The sequence below is a fragment of the Pristiophorus japonicus genome, chromosome 1, assembly GCF_044704955.1.
Source record: "Pristiophorus japonicus isolate sPriJap1 chromosome 1, sPriJap1.hap1, whole genome shotgun sequence".
NCBI classification, from domain to species: domain Eukaryota; kingdom Metazoa; phylum Chordata; class Chondrichthyes; family Pristiophoridae; genus Pristiophorus; species Pristiophorus japonicus.
Window position 1 is genome coordinate 125,015,094 of NC_091977.1, and position 16,232 is coordinate 125,031,325.

Genomic DNA, 16,232 nt, shown 5'->3' on the forward strand with positions numbered 1-16,232 from the left:
TACTGCCACCATTGAAAGCCTCCGGGTATATTCGCCACCCATGGCTTGCCCAACGTCCTTGTCAGTGACAATGGACCGTGTTTCACCAGCTCGGAATTCAACGAGTTTATGACCAGCAATGGCATCAAGCAGGTCAGGTCTGCCCCGTTTAAGCTCGCATCCAACGGTCAAGCGGAACGGGCAGTCCAAACTATCAAGCAGAGCTTGAAACGTGTGATGGAATGCTCCTTGCAGACCCGCTTATCTCAGGTTCAGCTGGGCTATCGGATGCGACCCGCTCACTGGGGTTCTCCCTGCAGAATTGTTAATGAAGAGAGCACACAAAACCAGGCTCTCCCTAGTCCACCTGGATCTAAACGATCATGTGGAAACCTGGCATCACCGGCAAAGCAAGTACCACGATGGCGCGGCTGTATCGCGTGACATTGATGTTAACGACCCTGTGTTTGTTCTTAATTACGGTCATGGTCCTAAATGGGTCACTGGCACTGTCTTGGCTAAGGAAGGGAATAGAGTGTTTATAATCAAACTATTGAATGGACAAACGTGTAGAAAGCTTTTGGATCAGACCAAACTGCGGTTCGCCGACAACCAGGAACAGTTGTTGAGGCCAATTCACTAAATATATTCAAAAAGGAGTTAGATATAGTCCTTACTACTAGGGGGATCAAGGGGTATGGTGAGAAAGCAGGAATGGGGTACTGAGGTTACATGTTCAGCCATGAACTCATTGAATGGCGGTGCAGGCTCGAAGGGCCGAATGGCCTACTCCTGCACCTATTTTCTATGTTTCTATGTTAACAACCTGAAGAGGACATCACCATCATCGACACACTAACACACACCCAACCAGCAATCGACCTCGCTGTCAATCAAGAGGATGAACCCACTATTCCCAACAGTCCTGTCAGACCAGCCGCGCCGCAGTGCAGCAATGGTCCGATCAACTCACCCATGCCAGAGTTTGAACTCAGACGATCAACCAGGGAGTGTAGGGCCCCGGATCGTCTCAACTTGTGATGAGTGATGTTATGTATGTAAACATTGTAACTGTGTAAGACTTGCCACCAGAGGGTGCAACCTTTGGAGGCCCAAGGGTCACCTGCACACCTCGTGCAAGGGAGTATAAAAGGTTGTTTGCCATGCTGCTTAGGCACTCTGGAGTTGTATTAAAGAGACTACGGTCACATCAGTTTTAGCTCACAGTACTCAGTCTTGTGGTGTTCTTCCATACTTAACATGGACAAGTGTGGATTAATTAAGGAAAGCCAGCATGGATTTGTTAAAGGGAAATTGTGTTAAACTAACTTGATTGAGTTTTGTGATGAGGTAACAAAGAGGGTTGATGAGCGAAATCCAGTTGATGTCATGTATATGGACTTCCAAAAGGCACTTGGTAAAGTGTCACATAATAGGCTTGACAGCCAAGTTGCAGCCCATGGAATAAAAGGGACAGTGGCAGCATGGATACGAAATTGTCTAAGTGACAGGAAACAGTAGTGGTCGGTTGTTTTTCAGACTGGAGGAAGGTATACAGTGGTGTTCCCCAAGGGTCGATTACTACAACCACTGCTTTTCTTGATATATATTAGTAACTTAGACTTGGGGGTACAGGGCATAGTTTCAAAATTTGCAGATGACACAAAACTTGGAAGTATAATGAACAGTGAGGAGGCTAATGATAGACTTCAAGAAGACATAGACAAGCTGGTGGAATGGGTGGATATGTGGCAGATGAAATTTAATGCAGAAAAATGTGAAGTGGTACATTTTTGTAGGAAGAATGAGGAGAGGCAATATAAACTAACGGGGGTGCATGAACAGAGAGATCTGGGGGTGTATGTGCATAAATCATTGAAGGTGGCAGGGCAGGTTGAGATAGCGGTTAAAAAAAGCATACGGGATCCTGGGCTTCATAAATAGAGGCATAGAGTACAAAAGCAAGGAAGTTATGATGTACCTTTGTAAAACACTGGTTCAGCCTCAACTGGAGTATTGTGTCCAATTCTGGGCACCGCACTTTAGGAAGGATCTGAAGGCCTTAGAGAGGATACAGAAAAGATTTACAAGAATGGTTCCAAGGATGAGGGACTTCAGTTACGTGGTTAGACTGGCGAAGCTGGGGTTATTTTCCTTGGAGCAGAGAAGGTTGAGAGGAGATTTGATAGAGGTGTTCAAAATCATGAGGGATCTAGACAGAGTACATAGAGAGAAACTGTTCCCATTGGCAGAAGGGTCGAGAACCAGAGGACACAGATTTAAGGTAATTAGCAGAACAACCACAGGTGACATGAGGAAAAACGTTTTTACACAGCAAGTGGTTAGGATCTGGAATGCACTGCCTGAAAGGTTGATGGAGGCAGACTCAATCGCGGCTTTCAAAAGGAAATTGGATAAATTCCTGAAGAAAAAAAATTTGCAGGGCTACGGGGAAATGGCGGGGGAGTGGGACTAGCTGAAGTGCACTTGTAGAGAGCCAGCACAGGCTCAATGGACTGAATGGCCTCCTTTTGTGCTGTAACTATTCTATGATTCTATAAGACCAAGTTTAGTTTTCAGGGGTATAGTGTTGGAAGATGGGGATAATTAGACCAGACATGCTGATGTAATTCAGTTACCATTTAAAGTCATAAATTCTGTCCTTATTTTTATACTTCCAATATAAATTCTTACTGTCACATTTATAATGGAAACTAATTACAGTGAAACAGGCTTATAGTATAGAAACATATTACATTTAAGTTAAGTTGTGGTCTCAAGGGGTCAGATTCGCAAGACAGTCACATGCTGGGAATGTGGATGATTAGTCAGCAAAGCATCTATCTAGATTGTCGGAGACAATAAAGGTTTGTTAAAAATATTCCAATGAATATCCAAACAATAGGGATTGGAATGTCTTATCCTTTTGAGCTCACAGGAGCTGGTTTCAAGGAGCCCACAGCTGAGCATGGGTGATAGCTGATTTAATTGGCAGTTCCACTGGCCAATCCTTTGACAGTGAAGAGGCCCGATGTCACTCTTTCAACTTCAGTGAGAGGACAAAAGAATGGGGAAACGTAATGAGAGTTCAGTTGGTAAGTTTTGCTGAGTGAGTAAGGTAAGGGCCTACATCAGTCTCCCTTAACAAGAGAGCCCATGATAAGTCAGTCAATGGATTGGGCTAACCAAAAACAAGTGTTATCTAGGCCACTAACAAGAAGAGTGGGGCATTGTTAATTATTTTCTTTATTACAAGGAGTCGCTGAAACTAAGTTGAACGCGAGATATGCTACCCCTGTTATTCTATTTTTTTCACACTGACTGTAAAATAAAGCAACTTAATGACTCATATCTTGTCTTGTCCCATTAAAGTTTTAGTAATTCCGCCTCCCGGAAGATTAGAGAAGAGAGTTACGAATATCCAGTTCATATAACAAGTAGATCTTATTGTTATTGTCCCTGGGTCACACTATTGCAAGACTCTAGACTGGACAGTACAGGTGAACTTCTCATCATAAGGGATGCAACAACCATTTACATGAAGAACCAGTGACCCTGAACCTTAGAATATGTCTACGACAGACCCAACATTTGTATCATCCATATTCACTGGAACACAAAATGAGCATTATTTCCAAACCAATCTGGGAACTGATGTTTTAGAAGCTAGAATGCTATATGTATTGTTAAAAGAACAATATTATGTTGAAAAACAGAAATAGCATAGAGCCATACCGGAAGTATCAATTATGGCAGCATTTACGAAGTGCACCAACATTTCCATTCTTTTTTTTTCAGAACAAGTTCAACCATATATAGTAAAATTATTACTCCCTGATAATTAAAGCCAAACAGCAAAGTAACTAAAAAGATAGTAGCTGATTCAACATTGTATTCTGATTTTCATGGATTTGCACATTTCACATAGCCTACTTTATCTTTCAGTTCCAATATCGCCATGACCCGAATCTGAGCACACTAGACTTAGATGAATTACAATTACTGTGCTCTCAATATCTTTTTCAAGAGACCTTATCCTAGACTTTAGTGCAAAAGGTTGTCGATTTAATTTTGACCAACAGGCGGAAGTACAAGAGTCTACAATGCATCAGCTGCATAGATATTTACCAACAGTAACACAAGATAAGTATTGTATAAATTAAGACATTGCAGCACAATAATATAGGCCGGCTATTAATAAACATTTTTGACTGAATTAGAATGACATGACTGCATCTAAAAGGTTTTCTGACATAACAAAAACAGAAAAAACAAGAATTTTAGTAGTTTTGAAAAAAAAGGGGTAAAACAACAGATACACTAATCACTGAGTTAATTTTAACAATTACTATCTATTTATAATTATATAAAGATAGACTCACCTAATTTGTAAATGATGACATAAATTAGAGTCCAAGCTGTGCCAGGCACTCGAACTACCTCTCCCAAGATTTGATAGGGATTTAGCACAGGTTTAGTTTCTGTTTCAGAGGTTCTTTCAGGTTCAGGAGTGAAACAGGTATAAATTATAGCTACAACATAGACATTAGAGAAAATTATAAAAAGCATATCCCAGCCTATCTTGTCCATCACTGTCAAAAGCCCTGCTCCTGCAACGAGTGATCCCATTTTATAACCCACAACCTGGATTGTGTTGCCGTAGCCAACTTCCTCCTTGCTCAGCAATCGAACTGCTATGCCATCAACAGCAATATCTTGAACTGAAGCGAAGAAGTTCATTAGCAGCAAGATGAAGGCCATAGCTAGGAAATCCGTCTTTGGAGGCAGTCTAGTCATTACTAAACAACATAAAAACAGACCAAACATGCTAGACTGCAGCCATCTCTGCTTTGTCCCATATTGATCCACAAATGGAGCCCAGAGTATCTTGAGTAGCCATGGAAAATACAATAATTTGGTCAAACTAATTTTGGTAAATGAAAATCCAACAGTTCTGAGATAAATTGGCAATAAGTTGGACTGTAAACCATAGGGCATTCCCTGTACAAAGTACAACAAGCCAAATAATTTCAGTTTGAAGGGCGCCATTCCAACTGGGTGTCATCTAGGGTAAAACAACCCCTTCCATGTAAATCAGTGATGAATTCAATATCTGTAACAAAAAAAGACATTGATTCTTTAAAAACAACATGAATATTTTTTATATTGTACTCTGAAGTAGTAGTATTTTTTTATACAAAAGTGTTTTAGGTGTTAATTTTAGTGGTGCGGGGTTAATATTGCAGTAATAAAACATCCTAGTAATCAAGTAGATTTATTACTGTAACACTGGTATTCATCATGTGTAATTATGCGTGAACTGTAAAATAACTAGTCAACTAAAAAAAAGTCTCCTTAAACCTGCAGCATCGTGAGTTAACTAAGTAACCTTTCCACTCAATATCATTGTTCATGTAGATTCCATTTTTACTAATGAAAATAAGATTCCAAGATCCAAATGTGAACTCTTTTTACAATGCAGTCTAGGTTAACCAACACCACCAAAACAAGTTACCTGGCACTTTATTTAATTTGTTGTTTGTGGGACCATATGGTGTGAAAATTAGCTGTAATTATATAGAGGCAAACACAGCAGTAACTACACTTCAAAAGTAATTAATTGGCCATGAAGCACTTTGGGATGTCCTCAGGATATGAGAGGCACTAAAGTTCTTATCTTTATTCTCTCCTACATATTCACTGTAAAAAAAACACATATCTACTTGGAGTTAAATTTAATACTTGTGAAAGCTTTCAACTTTGGATTTGAGATATGATCTAAAAAGTGAAACAGATTGAAAGTAATTTAAAGTCCTATTCACTTTTCATTATAATGAGATATACTAAAATCAAAAAGATTTGACAGATCTGGATTTTATTCCCCCCTCAGGAATTATTGAGGAACAACTTGCAGTCAAATAAATAACTTCCGAGCCAAGGGTAGATTTGGATTAATAAGGCTTAGTTGACGAGATGTGTTTAGATAAAGCTTATAGGATGTTACTAGAAGTGGTGGGATTTAGAGAGTTCCAAAGATTAGGACTAAGATGCCTGAAAATGCCCCCATCAATGGGCAAGGGAAGGGGAGATTGCACAGAAGACCAGATGTCAGGAAAAACAGTGCATTTGTGTGTGGGGTAATGGTGAGGTGAAGGGCTGTGTAGACAGGGACTTTCAATGTAATGTATTGGGGGATGGGACCCACAGGGCAGCCAGTGTGGGAGCTTCACCGCAACTTCAGGACTGCAGCGTCAGCATACAATACACATACACAAGACTGCTCTGCCTGTACTGACTTGTTCAACGACTCCAGACGGGAGGGCGCTTCTGTAAGAGTCTGGCTTTTATTTGATCATTTAACATTAACAAGCAGAGCGGAGCGGCCGGCTTCCGGCCCGGGAATGGACAATAGCACAGTGTCCCGGGACAGTGAAAGGGCAACTAGTGGAACATCCCGCATCCATCCCGCCAGCCAGCACTCACTCCCCACACCGCCTTCCTTTACCTCTCCATTGCCGGCTTCTGTCACAATCCGCGCGCCTTTCTGAGTCACCAAGCAGAGCCTTTGAGTGACAACATGGGCGTCACCCGCAAGCCGGGAAGTGAAAGCTGATGCTGTCAGAATGCTCCGGAGATTGCGGAATATTGTTTTTTTTACATCGAAGTTACAAGATGGAAATGCGGCCCAACCAGTCGCGTTTACCCTCCACTCGCGTTATTGCGCCTAACCACCTTTACCCGCCCTGTTCCCATATCTGACGATAGGCTCATCGACCTGAAACGTTAACTCTGCTTCCTCTCCACAGATCTTGCCTGAGCTGCTGAGATTTCCAGCATTTTCTGCTTTTATTCCAGATTCCAGCATCCGCAGTATTTTGTTTTAGTATTACTGTTCCCATATTTCTTCATCCCCTTTTTGAATGAATTGTTTTTCTCCACTTACCAGCTCTCCCCCTTGAGGTCACAACTGGTACAGTACCTGTATTATCAGTATGTCAGTCCAAGACCACCTCGACTTCTGTCGTCAAGCTACAGTACGCGGACGATGCCTGCGTCTGCGCACATACAGAGGCTGAACTCCAGGACATAGTCGACTTATTTACTGAGGCGTACGAAAGCAAAGGTGGAGCTACGGAATACCAAAGGGCAGAAAACGCTAGTGGGAGTTGTGTACAGACCTCCAAACAGTAGTAGTGATGTTGGGAAGGGCATCAAACAGGAAATTAGGTGTGCATGCAATAAAGGTGCAGCAGTTATCATGGGTGACTTTAATATGCGTATAGATTGGGTTAACCAAACTGGAAACAATACGGTGGAGGAGGATTTCCTGGAGTGCATAAGGGATGGTTTTCTAGACCAATATGTCGAGGAACCAACTAGGGGGGAGGCCATTTTAGACTGGGTGTTGTGTAATGAGAGAAGATTAATTAGCAATCTTGTTGTGCGAGGCCCCTTGGGGAAGAGTGACCATAATATGGTGGAATTCTACATTAGGATGGAGAAGGAAACAGTTAATTCAGAGACCATGGTCCAGAACTTAAAGAAGGGTAACTTTGAAGGTATGAGGAGTGATTGGCTAGGATAGATTGGTGAATGATACTTAAGGGGTTGACAGTGGATGGGCAATGGCAGACATTTAGAGACCGCATGGATGAACTACAAAAATTGTACATCCCTGTCTGGCGTAAAAATAAAAAAGGGAAGGTGGCTCAACCGTGGCTATCAAAGGAACTCAGGGATAGTATTAAAGCCAAGGAAGTGGCATACAAATTGGCAAGAAATAGCAGCGAACCCGGGGACTGGGAGAAATTTAGAACTCAGCAGAGGAAGACAAAGGGTTTGATTAGGGCAGGGAAAATAGAGTACGAGAGGAAGCTTGCAGGGAATATTAAAATGGACTGCAAAAGCTTCTATAGATATGTAAAGAGAAAAAGGTTAGTAAAGACAAATGTAGGTCCCCTGCGGTCAGAATCAGGGGAAGTCATAACGGGGAACAAAGAAATGGCAGACCAATTGAACAAGTACTTTGGTTCGGTATTCACTAAGGAGGACACAAACAACCTTCCGGATATAAAAGGGGTCAGAGGGTCTAGTAAGAAGGAGGAACTGAGGGAAGTCCTTATTAGTCGGGAAATTGTGTTGGGGAAATTGATGGGATTGAAGGCCAATAAATCCCCAGGGCTTGATGGTCTGCACCCCAGAGTACTTAAGGATGTGGCCTTGGAAATAGCGGATGCATTGACAGTCATTTTCCAACATTCCATAGACTCTGGATCAGTTCCTATGGAGTGGTGGGTAGCCAATGTAACCCCACTTTTTAAAAAAGGAGGGAGAGAGAAAACACGGAATTATAGGCCGGTCAGCCTAACATCGGTAGTGGGTAAAATGAGGGAATCAATTATTAAGGATGCCATAGAAGCGCATTTGGAAAGAGGTGACATGATAGGTCCAAGTCAGCATGGATTTGTGAAAGGGAAATCATGCTTGACAAATCTTCTGGAATTTTTTGAGGATGTTTCCAGTAGAGTGGACAAGGGAGGACCAGTTGATGTGGTGTATTTGGATTTTCAGAAGGCTTTCGACAAGGTCCCACACAAGAGATTAATGTGCAAAGTTAAAGCACATGGGATTGGGGGTAGTGTGCTGACATGGATTGAACTGGTTGGCAGACAGGAAGCAAAGAGTAGGAGTAAATGGGTACTTTTCAGAATGGCAGGCAGTGACTAGTGGGGTACCGCAAGGTTCTGTGCTGGGGCCCCAGCTGTTTACATTATACATTAATGATTTAGACGAGGGGATTAAATGTAGTATCTCCAAATTTGCGGATGACACTAAGTTGGGTGGCAGTGTGAGCTGCGAGGAGGATGCTATGAGGCTGCAGAGTGACTTGATAGGTTAGGTAAGTGGGCAAATGCATGGCAGATGAAGTATAATGTGGATAAATGTGAGGTTATCCACTTTGGGTGTAAAAACAGAGAGACAGACTATTATCTGAATGGTGACAGATTAGGAAAAGGGGAGGTGCATCGAGACCTGGGTGTCATGGTACATCAGTCATTGAAGGTTGGCATGCAGGTACAGCAGGCGGTTAAGAAAGCAAATGGCATGTTGGATTTCATAGCGAGGGGATTTGAGTACAGGGGCAGGGAGATGTTACTACAGTTGTACAGGGCCTTGGTGAGGCCACACCTGGAGTATTGTGTACAGTTTTGGTCTCCTAACTTAAGGAAGGACATTCTTGCTATTGAGGGAGTGCAGTGAAGGTTCACCAGACTGATTCCCGGGATGGCGGGACGGACATATCAAGAAAGACTGGATCAACTGGGCTTGTATTCACTGGAGTTCAGAAGAATGAGAGGGGATCTCATAGAAACGTTTAAAATTCTGACGGGTTTAGACAGGTTAGATGCAGGAAGAATGTTCCCAATGTTGGGGAAGTCCAGAACCAGGGGTCACAGTCTAAGGATAAGGGATAAGCCATTTAGGACCGAGATGAGGAGAACCTTCTTCACCCAGAGAGTGGTGAACCTGTGGAATTCTCTACCACAGAAAGTTGTTGAGGCCAATTCACTAAATATATTCAAAAAGGAGTTAGATGTAGTCCTTACTACTAGGGGGATCAAGGGGTATGGCGAGAAAGCAGGAATGGGATACTGAAGTTGCATGTTCAGCCATGAACTCATTGAATGGCGTTGCAGGCTCGAAGGGCCGAATGGCCTACTCCTGCACCTATTTTCTATGTTTCTATGTTACGCTCAACATCTGTAAGACAAAAGTCCACCACGAGTCTGTCGCCGCACAGCACTGCCCCCCAGTCATCAAGATCTACTGCGCGACCGTGGACAACGTGGACCATTTCCCATATCTCAGCAGCCTCTTATCAACAAGAGCAGACATTGTTGACGAGATTCAACACTGCCTCCAGTGAGCCAGTGCAGTCTTCAGCCACCTGAGGAAAAGAGTGTTCGAAGACCAGGCTCCCAAATCTGCCAGCAAGCTCATGGCCTACAGGGCTGTAGTAATACCCGCCCTCCTGTATGGCTTAGAGACATGGACCATGTACAGTAGACACCTCAAGTTGCTGGAGAAATACCACCAACGATGTCTCCGCAAGAACCTACAAATCCCCTGGTAGGACAGACGCACCAACATTACCGTCTTCAACCAGGCCAACATCACCAGCATTGAAGCACTGACCACACTTGATCAGTTCCGCTGGGCAGGCCACATTGTCCACATGCCTGACACGAGACTCCCAAAGCAAACGCTCTACTCGGAACTCCTTCACGGCAAATGAACCAAAGGTGGGCAGAGGAAACGTTACAAAGCTTCCCTGATAAAGTGCAACATCCCCACTGACACCGCCAAAGACCGCCCTAAGTGGAGGAATTGCATCCGGGAGGGCAGTGAGCAACTCGAGTCTCATTGCCGAGAGCATGCAGAAGTCAAGCGCAGGCAGCGGAAAAAGCGTGTGGCAAACCTGTTCCACCCTCCCTTATCCTCAACGACTGTGTCTCACCTGTGACAGGGTCTGTGGTTCTCTTATTGAACTGTTCAGCCACCTAAGCACTCATTTGAAGAGTGGAAGCAAGTCTTCCTCGATTCCGAGGGACTGCCTATGATGATGAGTGTCAGTACCTGAGCTGCAGGGATAAGAACATAAGAAATAGGAGCAGGAGTAGGCCATACGGCCCCTCGAGCCTGCTCCACCATTTAATACGATCATGGCTGATCCGGTCATGGAATCAGGTCCACTTCCCTGCCTGCTCTCCATAACCTCTTATCGTTTAAGAAACTGTCTATTCCTGTCTTAAATTTATTCAATATCCCAGCTTCCACAACTCTCTGAGGCAGCGAATTCCACAGATCCGCAACCCTCAGAGAAGAAATTTCTCAGTTTTAAATGGGCGGCCCCTTATTCTAAGATGATGCCCCCTAGTTCTAGTCTCCCCTCTCAGAGGAAACATCCTTTTTGCATCCACCTTGTCATGCCCCCTCATAATCTTAAACGTTTCGATAAAATCATCTCTCATTCTTCTGAATTCCAATGAGTAAAGGCCCAACCTACTCAACCTTTCCTCATACGTCAACCCCCTCATCTCCGGAATCAACCTTGTGAACCTTCTCTGAACTGCCTCCAAAGCAAGTATATCCTTTCGTAAATATGGAAACCAAAACTGCACGCAATATTCCAGGTGTCGCCTCACCAATACCCTGTACAACTGTAGCAGGACTTCCCTGCTTTTATACTCCATCCCCTTTTGTAATAGAAGCCAAGATTCCATTGGCCTTCCTGATCACCTGCATACTAACCTTTTGTGTTTCTTCCACAAGTACCCCCAGGTCCCGCTGTACTACAGCACTTTGCAATCTTTCTCCATTTAAATAATAACTTGCTCTGATTTTTTTTCTGCCAAAGTTTTCAATCTTATACTCCATCTACCAAATTTTGCCCACTCACTTAGCGTGTCTATGTCCTTTTGCAGATTTTTTGTGTTCTCCTCACACATTGCTTTTCCTCCCATCTTTGTATCATCGGCAAACTTGGCTACGTTACACTCGGTACCTTCCTCCAAGTCGTTAATATAGATTGTAAATAGTTGGGGTCCCAGCACTGATCCCTGCGGCACCCCACTCGCTACTGATTGCCAACCCGAGAATGAACCATTTATCCCTACTCTCTGTTTTCTGTTCGTTAGCCAATCCTCTATCCATGCTAATATATTACCCTCAACGCAGTACATCCAACTCTTTCTCTGGGATAAAGGGTTGTGAGAACAAACTATCCCAATCATTGGTTTCCCCCTCAGGCCACAAGTATTTATGAAACTCTGCCAGTCTGTGACATCTGACCATAGGCTCGATATGGACAGGAGTTGGTTTGCACATATAGGGTTACTCAGGTGGGTAGTGTGCTCTGTCTCACTCTACAGCTCGGCAGAGGTGCACTGCCTTGGATAGGCAAGTGCTTTCCTTGGAAAAGCTAAATCTGGTTTGTGGCAACTGTGGCTCAGTTGGCAGCACTATGCCTCCGAGTCTGAAGGTTGTGTGCTCAACTCCCACCAGAGACTTGAGCACAAAAATCCAGGCTGACACTCCAGTGCAGTACTGAGGGAGTGCTGCACTGTCGGAAGTGCCGTCTTTCAGATGAGATGTTAAACCGAGGCCGGCTGCTCTCAGGTGGATGTAAAAACATCCCATGGCAGTATTTCGAAGAACAGGGGAGTTATCCCTGGTGTCCTGCCCAATATTTATCCCTCAACCAACATCACTAAAAAAGATATATGACACAGAAAAGGCCATTCGGCCCAAACAGTCCGTGCCGGTCATTGTCATATTGCTGTTTGTGGGAGCTTGCTGCGGCAAATTGGCTGCCGCGTTTCCTACAGTACAACAGTGACTACACTTCAAAAAAGTACTTCATTGGTTGTAAAGCGCATTGAGACACCCAGTGGACATGAAAGGCGCTATATAAATGCAAGTCTTTCTTTGGAGATATGCATTATACCACCATGGGCAGCTATGCCTTTAGCTGCCTAAAAGAAAAAAGACTTGGATTTAACGTCTCATGCAAAAGACGGGGAGTAGCAGAGACAGGTGATCGGATGGTCTCAATCTTCGGTGACAAAGAAGTCCATGAGCTCCTCGCACTTGTTGGAGGTCAGGGTGCAGACGACAGGTGCGAAGGGTTTAAGAAACTGGTTTGCAGTAGAGAAAAGAAACTGGGGATTTATCTCTGCATTCCAGAATGATCCTGGAATAGTGAGCAGTTTTGGCAGACAAGAGCAGGGCCCAATAATAATTTGTGATCCAGCAGTGAATGGCTAAACCAGTTGTCCCCAGTTGCAATGGGCCCTCTTGGGCTCGAGCACCCAGGCGTCTCCAGTCACAGTCATTTCTAGCGTTTACGTTAACATTTTCTGCGGAGGTCATTTGAATCTACTGGGCGTACAAATTGCGTAAAAGTAAAAAGAACTTGCATTTATATAGTACTTTCTAAGACTTCAGGCTTTTCCAAATCACTTCACGCTAATCAAGTATTTTTAAAATGCAGTCACTGTTGTCATCATCATAGGCAGTCCCTCGAAAATCGAAGAAGACTTGCTTCCACTCTAAAAGTAAGTTCTCAGGTGACTGAACAGTCCAATATTGGAATTACAGTTTCTGTCACAGATGGGACAGACAGTCATTGGAGGAAAGGGTGGGTGGGGAGTCTGGTTTGCTGCACATTCCTTCTGCTACCTGCGTTTGTTTTCTGCATACTCTCGGCGACGAGACTCAAGGAGTTCAGTGCCCTCCCGGATGCTCTTCCTCCACTCAGGGCAGTCCCTGGCCAGGGATTCCCAGGTGTCGGTGGGGATGCTGCATTTTATCAAGCAGGCTTTGAAGGTGTCCTTGAAATGTTTCCTCTGCCCACCTGGGGCTTGCTTGCCGTGTAGAAGTTCCGAGTAGAGCGCTTGCTTTGGGAGTCGAGTGTCGGGCATGTGAACAATGTGGCCCACCCAACGGAGCTGGTTGAGTGTGGTCAGTGCTTCGACGCTGGGGATGTTGGCCTGATCGAGGACACTAACGTTGGTGTGTCTGTCCTCCCAGGGGATTTGCAGGATCTTGCGGAGACATCGTTGGTGGTATTTCTCCAGCGATTTGAGGTGTCTACTATATATAGTCCATGTCTCTGAGCCATACAGGAGGGCGGGTATCTCCACAGCTCTGTATACCATAAGCTTGGTGCCAGATTTGAGGGCCTGATCTTCGAACACTCTCTTCCTCAGGCGGCCGAAGGCTGCACTGGCGCATTGGAGGCGATGTTGAACCTCGTCAATGTCTGCCCTTGCTGATAATAGGCTCCATGGGTATGGAAAGTGGTCCATGTTGTCCAGGGCCACGCCGTAGATCTTGATGACTTGGGGGGCAGTGCTGTGTGGTAGGGTCAGTTGGAGGAGGACCTTTGTTACGGATATTTAGCGTAACGTCTATGCTTTTGTATGCCTCTGTGGAGATGCTGACACTGACTTCTATGACTTCAGGCCTTCCCAAAAGCACTTTACAGCTAATCAAATACTTTTAAACTGCAGTCACTGTTGTAATAGAAATGTGGCAGCATTGGAACGTCAGTCTGGATTTTATATTCCAGTCTCCCGAAGTTGGGCTTGAACCCACAACTTGTGACATCGGCGAGAGTGCTACATGCTGAGCCACAGTGAGTATTTAGTGGAGGGTAGTGTCCACTCAGTGGGGAGGTTTGCAGCTTTCACAGAAGTTTAGCCACAATTTGTTCGTTGTCTGAAATGTTGAAACAGATGCCGAGAGTTTGCAATTCATTCTTCTGCAATTGTATTCTTTGGATTTAATGCTGAAGCAATTCAGTGGCAGTTTCAGTTTGCACAGTTTTTCTGCTGCTTCTGCATGTCTTGAGGCATACATTGACTTGTAGTACAGTATTGCTGGATTTTATTTACTACATCAGACCCAAAAGCCTGCCTTCAAAAATTTCAAAAAAAAGATCTCTTGACAGACATTAGTTTCATATTGCATTTCACTCAAATTAATGTCCATTGAGGTCATACCTTGTATTTTATACTATAGCGCGTTTGATTTGACAATGTTGTACTGGAGGATTCATGTTGGGGCTGTCACAAGGTCAGGGCTGCCCCATTGTTCTCAGTCCGGTCATTGGATTTGAGACTATTCACTTTTCTCTCAAATACAGTATGAGCAACTACCTGCAGCAGAAATCCAAAAGGACAATGTTTTGCACATGTTTAGCCCAACTGCCTCAACTCCTGAAGGGGCCAACTATTGCTGGCATAAGAATTCACAGGCACCAGCAGCTGTCCCGTACCATTATTCACACAAGCCTATTAGTTGGGATGGTAAGACAGCAGAGGGCAAAACGCAGTTGCGTAAAGTTGAAACAAATGCTCATCCGACATCTAGTCACGTGCATTTTCCAGCAGAAGCCATCGCCAACCATTCTGAGCCCACGTAGCGAGGCAAATAGTAACACTCAATTATCAATCCTACTGAGATCAGCTGACATTAGGAATTGTACTTGGGACCTTTTAGTCTGACTGGCTCATCATTTAAGTCAAGTACATTGTTGTGGAAAGAAACCACATGGAGTCATGGGTAGGCTATGATGTGAGAAACTTTATTACAAGCATGCAGGGGAGAGAACTTTACCGAAGCAAAGACTCTCTCCAATCGAACAATTATATCAGATTTTACACATGATTGGGTGGATGCGTTAGCTCGACAATTTACAAAGATAAGAAATGTCCATATATGTCTGTGATTGACAGCTGCTCAACCGTTGGCTCTGCCCATGTGACAGGTTAATGTCTACGCCTATGTCTTCCATAACTAGAACAGAGTCTAGCACGTAGGCTTTGAAAGATGCTTTCCATTATCTCAAATGTTTCAGTTTCTGTGGTTCTTCAATCCCCATATCTGAAATCACAAGTTCAACTGATCAACTTATTGTCCTTTGTTCTAAACTGCTGAAGCCTGCAGTTTTAACATTTTTAGCTTACAAATGGCCAAGCTTCCCATCATGCCTTGCGATTACAATGGCTTGTTATTGACATAGCTACAGCATCCATTAAAAGGTAATTCTGACTTACACTTGATGGAATAATCACAGGTTCTCATCACATCAGCACATTAAACAATGCTACAATCCTAATTAGCCCCTTAAGCCAGCTCCAGACCTTTCACGTCACCACATCAGCCCCTCCTGTTGGCCCCCCCGATCAGATCTTGTTTGATCCAGGTAGGACACACCTAGCCCCACATTCTCTCCCCGTGAGTTTGCCCAGGGATCCGACTGGACTCCCGCAAATGTTGAATTTGTAAATTTCAAAGTTCTCTTACAAACTTCACCGATGTCCTAGTGATATTGGCTAGGCTTGGAACCATATATAGACCAAATCTCTGGGAGCAGTTCTATGACTACGGACACTGGGGCATACCCTTTGTTTGACATCATTACCATCTGCACCGCTCGTGACACCATCAGTCTTTGATAGCAACAGATGCACTGGCTAATAATCAGGACAAGCAGCTGCCATTCTCCATATCTCCCACCAATTATACTGCATTCAGCCTGATCAGCAGTGCAATTTCGACCTATCGATGGCGGAGCCCTCCAATTCCTTGGCCGTTCCTTTGGCCAACTGTAACTGAACCTGTTCCCTAGCGATGAGCAGCCGACTTTGACGGATGTATCTCATTGTTGTGGTCAGGGTCTTCTC

At 44.1% G+C, this 16,232-nt stretch overlaps 1 protein-coding gene across 3 annotated transcripts in view; it reads right to left on the reverse strand.

Annotated features, from left to right (window-relative positions):
- The window catches only part of mfsd3 (major facilitator superfamily domain containing 3), a 99,679-nt gene extending 92,779 nt beyond the window's left edge, over positions 1 to 6,900 (reverse strand). For all 3 annotated transcript variants that reach the window (XR_011593596.1, XM_070882874.1, XM_070882865.1), the window contains exons 1-2: positions 6,485 to 6,900; positions 4,362 to 5,092 (exon numbers count right to left, since the gene is read on the reverse strand). Coding sequence is in view for 2 of the 3 variants with exons in the window: in XM_070882874.1 (XP_070738975.1) it covers positions 4,362 to 5,028 (667 nt within the window). In the remaining variant the exon portion in view is untranslated. The remainder of the gene's footprint in view (positions 1 to 4,361; positions 5,093 to 6,484) is intronic.
- Positions 6,901 to 16,232: the final 9,332 nt, after the last annotated feature.